Here is a 12001-nt window from a genome sequence, read left to right as displayed (position 1 = left end):
GTATAAATAATGATTAGCTATTTTGAGATCCAAAATCTCTTGAAAGTAAATGGATAAGGTAAAAGCACACAGAGTAACAATTCAGCATTCTCAACATTTTTCTGGGGCTTTGGAGACTCAATGAGAAATTTTGTGGGCACATTAAGTCTTAGCCTTAGCCAACATAATACTGGAGCTCAGATTGCACAAATCCCACCTTGAAACTGACACTCAAAAGTGTTGCTAGAGGTAACGGGACACAATGTACTTTACGCATGTTTAGTTCATGATGGCAGCTGCCTTTAGCTAGAACCGATTTACATCAGTCAGGTTTCTGAAACACAACTCATGGGCTTTATACAATTAAAGAGAAATTTTAAGCTTATTTGATTTATTCAGAAAGGTCAGATATCATTTTATGAAGCTTTTAAAATTTACAACAAGTGCCACAGAATCTCCGCAAGTTAAATCACAGGTGTGTTGCTGACACCTTAAAAGGAGTTGGAAAGTGCAGTCAGTGCCCTTCAAAGGGTGCATATTTTTGCCCATTCTGACAAAGGCACACAGTTGGCAGCAAGTAGAGATTCCCAGATAAGGGAAGGCAGCATTGTGGCAGCAAAGCTGCAAGATAGCAGTGGCATCTTTAATAAATCTTGTCATAAAGGCATGAGAGAGTCTGCAATGCAAGGACAGAGAGAGGGGAAAGGTTGCATGTGGAAGCACTCACCAAGCAAACGAAGAAAAATAATTAGATAAGGGTCCGACTGTGGTGATCATGTACATATATGCCAGACAACCAGTGCTGAGTGATTTAGGTTAATCAGGGAATTGGTCGCTGACCAATGCTCCAACAGAGCATTTGCTGAATTAGTAGGGTCCCGTTAAGTATAAGAGTTATCAACTGCACTCATTTCGCCATACGCATCTCAACTCACCAACCTGACACTTCTGTTTACGGAAAATTCTTCCATTTCATGATTGTGCAGGCAGCACAGTAGCTCAGTGGATACCACTGCTGCCTCATAGCGCTAGGGACCAAGGTTTGATTCCACCCTCAGGAGTTTGCATATTCTCCCAGTGTCTGTGTGGGTTTCCACCCACAATCCAAAGGTGTGCAGGTCAAGCGAATTGGCCATGCTAAATTCCCCATAGTGTTCAGGAATATGTAGGTCAGGTGTATTAGTCAGGGGTAAATATAAGATAATAGGGTAAAGGAATGTATCTGGGTGGGTTACTTTTCGGAGGGTTGGTGTGGACTTCTTGGGCTGAACGGCCTGTTTCTAAACAGAAGGGAATCTATGATCTGTTCTATGTGTACAACCACATCATGATTTTTCTGCAAGACTGTTCACAGTATTTAAAAGCTGGTGTATAACATGGACAAGTGAGAAGTTATCCACTTTGGAAGCAAAAACAGGAATGCAAATATTCTGAGCAATTCACAACCATCTCAGCTTTTTCAAACATCAACATGGGGGTAAGGGATATATCGAAAAAAGGTGGCTCTTTAAATTTTATCTTAGATTAAAGATACTGTTGCAAGACAATCAACTTATAAAATTAATAACTAACATACATAACTTTATGTTAGGTTTTTCTCACATTAAACAGCAACTTTCATTTTTGGAGGTAGTGCAGGCTTTTGGCCTGTGCTCTCACCAGCTTTTTGCATATTAAGTCTGTCTTTAAGAAGTGCATCAGCAAGTAACTGTCGATAGAATGCCAGTAGGTGGATGTAGCAATTTGGGCCAACTAGAGTTTCTGGAAGTAAGCTGTAAAAAAAAATGCACTTAATGTGGAGGCAATTTAACTGTAACTACAGGTAGACAATCCTTTATCTGAAATTCCAAAATCTAAGAAGCTCCAAAGTCCGAAGGTTTTTTGTGAAGTTTTTTTCTCATTAACAAGGTTGTTTGACGTGCAAACAGTTAACCCAGTCGACACCCACTCGATGCGTGTCACTCAGATGCAACATGGAGGGAGCGTGGCCCAGCACTGGTAGGCCTCAATTCTCTCTCAAGGCCTGTGAGTCTGCTCCTCCGGTAAGATTTTTAAAAATTTCATCATCAAACTGTCATTTATTCTGAAATCTAAAAAATTATGAATCACAAAAACCAGCTGTCCCAAGCATTTCGGATAAAGGATTGTGCACCTGTACTATACAATAGCCGCAGAGTGTTGGACATCACTATTTCACAGCTTCTACAGTGTCCACTTATGGATGCAAATTGCTGATAAAATAATTCAATTTCAGCATGTGACTACATTAAATCTTGACATAATTTCTTAGACATAATATCAGATATGATTTACTAGATATTACATTCCATTATGTTCAACTTGAATTAAACAGAAAGAAAAGTTACTATGAGACATGATCATGCATTTCAAAGACCAAGTGTGTTATTAACTAAACTCATTGAAGTATTTTATTATGGTGAACTCTGCAGTATGTTAAATCATATATATTGTTATGTTGAAGCCCCTTAACCTACTGAACCAAATTTCTTCCAAGGCTCACTCTACAACAAATTCCTAGCCCTAAATGTACACCTTTCTCTAGTTTCTAGTCTATCCTTGCCATGGCTTCTCTGGGTTTACCTTGAGACCCATCTTCGACTTCCTTGACCCAATTCCCAAAAGCAGCTGACTATTCATCTCCCCTTCCTGATTTCCAGGCTAATGGAAAGGAATATACAAATCAGAAGCAGGAAGAGGCCATTCAGCCCCTTAATCTTGTTTTGCCATTTACTAAGACTATTAGCTGATCCTGACTTTAATGGCAAATCAACATCCCCATCTATCCCAAAAACTTTTAAAATCTTTGCTTAACAAAAATCCAACTACCACTGCCTCAAGTGGTTTTCCCTCTTCTGTATTGTCTCGCTTCCATCATGTCAGCTATCATCAATACACTCCTCAATTAAAAAAAGGTTTAACCCATCCTTCCTTGTAAAGTCCAACCTGTAGCCAAACTATCTATCTCCAAAGTCTTTGAATATATCATCTACTCCCTAATCTACATGTGTTTTTCTTACAGATTGATTTTGAGTTGCTTCAACTCAGTTTCTGTGGTGATTGTAACCAGATCAGCCAGGGGTTGCTGCATTTGGACTGATTTAGTATCTGAGAAACAGAAGCATTGTAATCTTCTGTTCTTTATATGCATTGTGTTGTCACATTGCAATGAAATAGCACTATCATGATCCTGTACGTATGACATCACAATGAAGCTCAATATTTTGCTTGGGTATCGGTTTCCACATAAGGAAAATAAAGACTCAATATTGCAAACTCTTAAACAAATCTCCTTGTGCAGAGCATATCTGACTGGTTTTTCTGCAAACTCTCCAAAGATAGGAATGTCTTGAAATTTATTCATATTCTCAGAACACAATGAATTCATTGAAGACCAGGCACACACACACACACAATTGAACAAACTGGGGCATCTTAAAATTTGAATATGAGTTCCCTGATTGGGGTTGTTAATCTGACCCAATCAGGGACTCCTGGCTGACAGATAAGAACAGGGGTGTCAGACATCTTGCTCACTTTCAGAGCTAGCTCTGAGGGAACTGGATCAGTGGCAAGGACTCTTCATGTGTACATAAAGGGTGACTTGGTGACAGGATTGCACCCTCTGTGCAATTATTTCAGTTTCTGTCCCACCTCAGTAACTTAAAGTAACAAATCACATTTCATATGGCTGTGAAAGAAATTCCTTTGCCTCCTTCCCTTTTGGACAAAAAAAATTAATTAATGAGATGTGGACATTGCTGGCTAGGACAATATATATTGCACATTCATAATTATCACTGATAAAGTGATGGTGAGCTGCTGTTTTGAACCACTGAAGTCCTTATGGTGCAGGCAGTATACAGGACTTTGACACAGTAACAGGGAAACAGCTTGAAGTCAAGATGGTGGGTGGAGTGGAGGGGAACATGCAAGACATCGTGTTTCCATGGACCTGCTCACCTGTTTCTTCTAGAAAATGCAGGTCATGTGCTGAGAAACTGCTGTTCAAGAAAGTTTGGTGAATCGATGCAATATAAATGGCACTCATTGCTGCGACTATACCTTGGTGATGGAAGGAGTCAATGTTGGAGGCAGTGGGTGTGGTGCCAATCGGGTGAGCTGCTTTTACTGGACAGTGTTGAGTTTGAGTTTTGTTGGAGCTACACGTGTTCACTCAAATCGATAATTAGACAGTGTACAAATGCAAAAGGACGTGTCAATAAGACAGTGAAGGCTAACATTCAGATGTAGCATGCAATTAGGATAGTCAATGGAACATTAGCCTTTACTTCAAGAATTTTTAAGGACTAAAATAGTGAAGTCTTACTTTAATTATATAGGAGCCTGGTCATCTTAATATCTCTGGTAAGATATAATTACCATACAGGGAGGACATTGGAAGTTCACCAGACTTATTGCAGAATTCCCAGAATTTCCAGCCTCTGACCTGCTTTTATAGCCACAGTACTTATTGGTTAGTCCAATTCAGTTTCTCATCACTGATGCTGATGATGGAGAATTCAGTGATGATAATGTCATCAAAACCATGGAGCTATGGTAATTCTCTCTTGCTGGAGATAGTCATTACCTGGTATGTGTGTGACATGTGTTACTTGTCAGTAGTCAGTGCAAGAGTCCTTGCCACTGGTCCAGCTCTCTCAGAGTGAATAAGTTGTCTGACACTCCTGTTCTTATCTGTCAGCCAGGGATCTCTGATTGAACCTGATTAAAGACCCAATTCAGTTCAGGTCTTGCTGCGTTTAGACACAGGCTGATTCAGTATCTGAGAAATTTTGAGTTGTGCTGAACATAGTGCAATCATTGAACATTTCGAAGGAAGGAAAATGATGCAAAGTTGAAGGTGTTACCCTGACAAACCCCTACAATGACACCATGGGACTAAGAATGATGCAGGTTCAACAGCCATAATCATCTTCCTATGTGCCAAGTATGACACAGACTTTTCCCCCAAATTTCCAATGACCCCAATTTAGCTCGGGCTCCTCAATCAAATGCAGCGTGGTCATAGACACACAGAGAAGTACAGCACAGAAACAGGCCTTTTGGTCCAACTTGTACATGCTGACCAGATATCCCAACCTAATCTAGTCCCATTTGCCAGCACTTAGTCCATATCCCTCCAAACCTTTCCTATTCATATACCTATCCAGATGCCTTTTAAATGCTGCAATTGAACCAGTCTCCACCACTTCATCTGGCAGCTCATTCCATACATGCATACCCTCTGTATGAAAATGTTGCCCCTTAGATCTCTTTTATATCCTTCCCCTCTCAACCTAAACCTATGCCCTCTAGATCTGAACTCCCCGACCCCAGGGAAAAGATTATCCATGCCCCTCACGATTTTATAAACCTCCACAAGGTCACTCCTTAGCCTCTGACGCTCCAGGGAAAACAGTCCCAGCCTGTACAGCCTCTCCCTGTAGCTCAAATCCTCCAACCCTGGCAACATCCTTATAAATCTTTTCTGAACCCTTTCAAGTTTCACAACATCTTTCCAATAGGAAGGAGACCAGAACTGCATGCAATACACCAAAAGTGGCCCAACCAATATCCTGTACAGACACAACATGACCTCCCAACTCCTGTACTCAATGCTCTGACCAACAAAGGAAAGCATACCAAACACTTTCTTCACTATCCTATCTACCTGCAACTCTACTTTCAAGTAAGTATGAACCTGAACTCCAAGGTCTCTTTGTTCAGTAACACTACCTAGAACCTTATCATTAAGTGTATAAGTCCTGCTTTGATTTGCTTTTCCAAAATGCAGCACCTCGAATTTTCCAAATTAAACTCCATCTGCCACTCCTCAGCCCACTGGATCAAGATCCTGTTGTATTCTGAGGTACCTTCTTTGCTGTCCATTTTGATGTCACCTGCAAACGTGCAAGCTATATCTCCAATCTTCACATCCAAATCATTTATATAAATGACGAAAGGTAGTGGACCCAGCACCGATCCTTGTGACATTCCACTGGTCACAGGCCTCCAGCCGGAAAAGCAACCCTCCAACACCACCATGTCTTCTACCTTCGAGCCAGCTCTGTATCCAAATGGCTAATTCTCCCTGTATTCCGTGAGATCTAACCTTGCTAACCAGTCTCCCACGAGGAACCTTGTTGAATGCCTTACTGAAGTCCATAAACAAGGTGACCCTTGTATCCGTGGAATAATTTTCCGCGGTTTCAGTTACCCGCAGTTTAACGCAGCCTGAACATATTACAGGGAACCTTCCAGAACCAGGGACTGGGAGCTGCCAGGAAGGTAAATTTCCCATTTAAATGAATAAGTTCGCTCCTATCCGCGGTTTTGGGCATCGATGGTAGGTCTTGGAATGTATTCCCTGCAGGTATGGGAGGACTACTGTAGATCTGGCCTCGTCAATCCTCTTTTTTACTTATTCAAAAAAAACTGATTTCCCATGCACAAAGCCATGCTGACTATCCATAATCAGTCCTTGCCTTTCCAAATATGTGTAAATCCTGTCCCTGAGGATTCCCTCCAACAACGTGCCCACCACTGATGACAGGCTCACCAGTCTGTAGTTCCCTGGCTTTTCCTTACTATCTTTCTTAAATAGTGGCAGCACATTAGTGAAGGCAAGTTTTCCTTATTCTTCCTCTTAAGTTCAACTCTTTTGTCCAAGTTTGCATCAGCTCAATCTACTTAACTTACTAAAACCTAGGGAACTTACTTTCACAGTGACGCTTGTCTACCTGGAGAAACCCTGGATAGTCGATGCACTGTGGCAATCATCTTCCAAAACTCCGCAGATTCCAGAATGATTCCTGCAGATTGGAAGCTTGCAAATGTTACCCAGCTATTTAAGAGCAAATATCAGGGAGCTACAGGCCCATCAGCCTGATATAAGTAGAATGGAAAATGCTAGAAACCATCAGTAGGGATGTGACAAATGGACATTTGAATAAAAGTAATCTGATTGGGCTTAATCTGGATGGATTTGCAAGTGGAAAATCACCCTTGTTGACAAACTTTTGATGATTTATGAAGAAAATTGATAAAGTGGAGTCAATGCATATGGTATATTTGGATTTCCCACAGGAGTTTGGATATCAAAATAAAACACATGGTATAGAAGGCATTGTACTAATACAGATTAAATATTGGCTAACAGACATAAAACAAAGAGTAGGAATGAATGGGTCACTGTCACATTGGCAAACTGCGGTCGCTAGATTGTGATTGGATGTTGAAGAACCGTTGATTGAGCTGACCTGTTCTTGGTGAATCTTCATGTTGGCTTCGGACTAACGCTAACTCGGGGAAATCCAAAGTGGAGCAATGCCCTCAGCAGCCACCCATGGCCCAGGCCAGGGAGTCCAGAACACAATCCGGAAGACTGTGAAGAAGGTGGAAGAATGTACACTGGTCGATCCGACTTTTCTCGTGAAAAGGATCTTGCTAGATAACTGTGGGTTCCAAACAGCAGACACCTACTGCCTACAGGATTTTCACAGCAGTGGATATTTCAATGTGACCTTCAGGAGCGTGAAGCAATGTGAGTGTCTCCAGAAGGTATTTGAGGAAAAGGAGGCTCTGTTCTCCATCCTGTCTGTAGCGCCAATGTATGTTCTCCCTGCACGAGGATCAGAAATGTTACAATCTATACGTACAACCCACACGTCCCAGCAGCTGACATTGTAGACCTGTTTGGAATCTGGACCAGTAAACAACTGGTCAAGGTGACCCTGAAGGTGGATGCCGTGGGAATATCCTACACTCACCCTCCAGCCTTGAGAATGGAGGAAGCAGAGGCTACCTGACATATGCAGGGCTGCCTAGAGTGTGCTGAACCTGCGGGAGGGCAGGGCACATGGCGGCGGACTGTAAGGTGACCGTTTGTTGGAACTGCAAACAACCTGACCAAGGACTGCAAGGTCTCCAAAAGCTGTAACCTGTGTGGAGAAGCAGGCCAATGTACAAGGCCTTCCCAAGATGGGGGGACCGGCAATGGCACGTACACTTAGATGACTGGAGGTGGCAATGTGTGCCGTGGATGCCAAGGATCAGCAAGGCACCACCATGCAGCAAGAGAACTGAGTCAAGAGGCACCCAGAAAGAAGAGCAGACTGGAGTGGAACAGACAGGTAGGAGTCTGGAAGAACACAGCAAGTCAGGCAGCATCAGGAGGTGGAGAAGTTGACGTTTCGTCTGTAACCCTTCTTCAGGACTGTGGGTGGGTACAAGGGGAGCGATAGAAAAAGGGGATGGCGGGGGCAGGGTGGTGAAGTGGGGATAGGTGAAGACAGGTAGAGGGTATGACCTGGTTGGTCAATGGGAGGAATGAATCCAGTTGATGTCAGGGAGCAGTGGCAGAGAGGGGTAGGGGCTACGAATGGAGTCAGAGGATGAGGAGGGAGGTTATTTGAAATTGGAGAACTCAGTGTGGAATTCTCGGGGCTGTAGGATGCCCAAGTGAAAGATAAGGTGTTGTTCCTCCAATAGGAGCTGTGGTTTGTTTTGGCAATGGAGGAAGCCAAGGATGGTCATGTCGGAAAGGGAGTTGTGGGGGGAATTGAAATGGGCGGTGACTGGGAGGTCCAGTCAGCCCCTGCAGACCTGGCTGCGATGCTTGGTGAACCATTCCCTAACTTTCTGCAGCAGTTAATGTGGAGGCACAGCAACCGAACTAACCTCCAGCTAGACAGATGGAGTCAATGGAAGAGGAGGAAACTAAGGAGGCTTCCTTGGATACCAGTGAAATACAGGAGAAGGAAAACCCGCCAGACCGTCAAAACCTCACAACAAAATGGGAAAAGACAGCTACATGAGGATGACATCAGTAGCTCCTCTGATAGCAAAGAGGGGGGAAAGGATAGCCACGATCAGAAAAAGAGGCACAGCGCCATGGGGGAAGTGGAGAGTAGTACCCCCCAACCTGGAAATGACGGACCCTCTGAGGGGACTGGTAATGCCCTGCCCCAACTGCTGAGAACCAGGGCATACCTACTGCACCACAGCATTTGGGAGTTGTGATCCTCTGACAGTCCCTCTGTCAGACTCAGAATTGGGGACTCTGCTGACCCTGGTCTCAGCCCGATGCCACCAGACCGGGGAAATGGCCCTAGGGAGGAACTGGACAGCTACCTTAGTCCTGCGAGGGTCCAACAGTTCACCCACACCACAGGGATGCAGACAGTCACCCCAATGACATGACCGTTGGTGAATGGACATTGGTAACCTTAAAAACTTTAAAATGGGTTAAAATTGCCAGCATTAACATGCATAGCATTAAATCTTCTGCATGATGTGTCTCCATGTTGGCTTTCTTAGCCATTTCCCACCAGTCTACTGGAGACTAAAAGAGAGGCTTCACGGTTCTCCAACCTGCGTTATCCCTTTTGAGCTCCTCAATGTTTTCAGGATTCAACAACTGTGAGCTTGTCGAGGAAATGGTTAATCTTGAGCGCCCATCGGCCATCAATTTGGTCGGGGGGAAATGAAAACTGCTCCTCCAGCCTGGTATCCTGCTGCGAGGACGCAACATCATCATCCCCAAGGTTAAGAAGGTGGTGGGTGGGCACCTCCTCATCACAGACGTTATGTACAGAAACGCTCCCCTGAGACTTATTAATGTGTATGCCCAAGCGAGAAAGAGTGAGTGGTTGGCCATCCTGCAGCAATTTCCACTGTTGCTGGCTATGTCCAGACTGGTCATTCTGGCTGAAGACTGCTGCACGATATCTTCAGGACCTCTGCAGATGGAGTGCAGCATAGATACACCTGGTCACGGGCAGACAGATCTGTCTGCTCAAGGACAGATTACCTGTTTGTGTCCCGAGTGTCCTTGGTCAGATCCACCAACGTCAAGCAGTGTTCTTCTCTCACCACTGCCTCCTGCTGGCCAACTGTCACCAGCAGGATGAGCAGCGAGCTGGCAAGGGAACATAGAAGTTGAATGCGAAGTTGTTAACCCCCAGTTGGTGAGAAATGGTCAAAGGGAACATCAAGAGGTTCTTTAATCCTCAAAGGTGTGCAGAAGGTGAGAGAGATGTGGAGTAAACTATCAAAACTCCAGGAAAATATGCAGAACCTACTCCTGCTGCAGACGATGGGGGTCAATATCATGGAGGATCTCCAGGAGGTGAAGGGCCAGCAAACCTCGTTCTTTGCTTTGGAGGCCTCCAAGATAATCTTCCATTCCACGGTCCACTCTGTGGAGCAGGACGAGACATGCTCATGTTTCTTTTTGCAGAAGGTGCACAAGGAGAGTTCTGTACTCAGCAGCCTGAAGGAAGATCATGGCTCGGAAACGTTATCTCAGTCTGACATCATGAGGATCAGCAAATCCTTCGATGCCAGACTGTATGACATGAAGCCCACTGGCAGCGTGGTCTCCCAGTTGTTCCTGTCCTCTATCATGGAGGTCTTAGATGACGAAACGCGGGAGAGGCTGGACCAGCCACTGTCTCCGGATGAGCTAACCAAGGCCCTCAAAACCTTTGAAAATAATAAAACTCCTGGAAGCAATGGCTTACCAGTTGAGTTCTATTCTGCTTTATGGGACTTGATTGGGCAGGACCTGCTGGAGGTATATGTCAGTATGCTTCTGGCAGGTACCATGAGCGAATCCATGAGGAAAGGCATCATCACTCTCATCTATAAGCAGAAGGTGAAGAGGGAGGAAATTAGAAGTTGGCGACCAATCTCATTGTTAAATGTGGATTATAAATTCTTATTAAAGATCATTACCACTGGGTCACATCTGCTCTGGGATCGGTGATTCAGGCCGACCAAACCTGCGCTAAGAGTCTCGCACTACTCAGGGATGCAATCACCTACATGTAGGACAAGGAGATGGACACTTGCCTCATTAGGCTGAACCAGGAGAAAGCCTTTGACAGGATATTGCACACGTACATGAGAGGTGTTCTCTCCAAAATGAGCTTGGGGAGGTAATCCGCAATTGGATCTGACTGCTCTACACCAACATCATTAGTGCAGTCTCAATCATTGAGTGGGAATCAGAAAGCTTTTCAATCAGATCTGGAGTCAGGCAGGGCTGCCACTCTCTCCTGCTTTGTTTATGTGCTGTATAAAACCATTTGCCAAGTCTATCAGGAAGGATACAAGCCTGAGAGCAGTGACTATTCGAGGCAGCGGGGGCCTACAGGCCTACAGCGGGGGCCCTGTACATGAATGACGTTGCCGTTTTCCGCTTGGATCCACTGTCAGTACACAGACTCTTGTGTATCTGTGACCAGTTTGAACAGGCCTCAGGGGCCAAGGTAAATCAAGGCAAGAGTGAGACCATGCTCTTTGGAAACTGGGCTGACCAATCCTCTATCCCCTTCGTCCTAAGGACAGGTCATCTGAAGGTGCTGGGTATTTGGTTTGGAGGGGCTGGGGCGTGCGCCAAGTCTTGGGAGGAGTGTGTCACTAAAGTGAGGCTGAAACTGGGCTGATGGGAGCATGGGTCGCCCTCTATGGCAGGTAAAAAACTGGTCATTAGGTGTGAGGTACTCTGAGTGTTGTTATAAGTGATGCAGGTCTGGCCTATACACCGAACCTGCACCGCTGCAGTTACCAGGCCATCTTCCACTTCATGTGGAGATCAAAGATGGACCATATCCGATGGGACTAGGAGAAAGTGAGGACTACAGATGCTGAAGATCAGAGTCGAGAGTGTGGTGCTGGAAAAGCACAGCAGATCAGGCAGCATCTGAGAAGCAGGATAATCAAGGTTTCTGGCATGAGCTAATTCCTGATAAAGGACTCATGCCTGAAACGTTGATTCTCCTGCTCCTCGGATGCTACCTGGCCTGCTGTGCTTTTCCAACATCACACTCTCGACCTGTATCCAAAGGGATACCATGTACAAAGATCTAGACAAAGGGGGAGAAAATACACCCAATGCTACTTTCACCCTGATGGCCACCTTTGTGTGTGGCTGCATCAAGCTGTGCGTGGATCCCCGGTACGCAAACCATCTCCCTGTGGAGACGAAGTCCCATCT

The 12001-nt window shown here is 44.7% G+C and overlaps 1 protein-coding gene across 1 annotated transcript in view; it reads right to left on the bottom strand.

Moving 5' to 3' along the window:
• Nucleotides 1-12001, bottom strand: part of nphp1 (nephronophthisis 1) — a 153169-nt gene that overhangs the window by 16515 nt on the left and 124653 nt on the right. Inside the window, exon 17 of the mRNA XM_072551414.1 lies at nt 1639-1751. Coding sequence (XP_072407515.1) covers nt 1639-1751 — 113 coding nt within the window. The remainder of the gene's footprint in view (nt 1-1638; nt 1752-12001) is intronic.

Source organism: Chiloscyllium punctatum, chromosome 3 (assembly GCF_047496795.1).
Source record: "Chiloscyllium punctatum isolate Juve2018m chromosome 3, sChiPun1.3, whole genome shotgun sequence".
Taxonomy (NCBI): Eukaryota; Metazoa; Chordata; class Chondrichthyes; order Orectolobiformes; family Hemiscylliidae; genus Chiloscyllium; species Chiloscyllium punctatum.
Note: the sequence above shows the minus strand (reverse complement) of the source record. Positions and strands in the feature narration are given on the sequence as shown.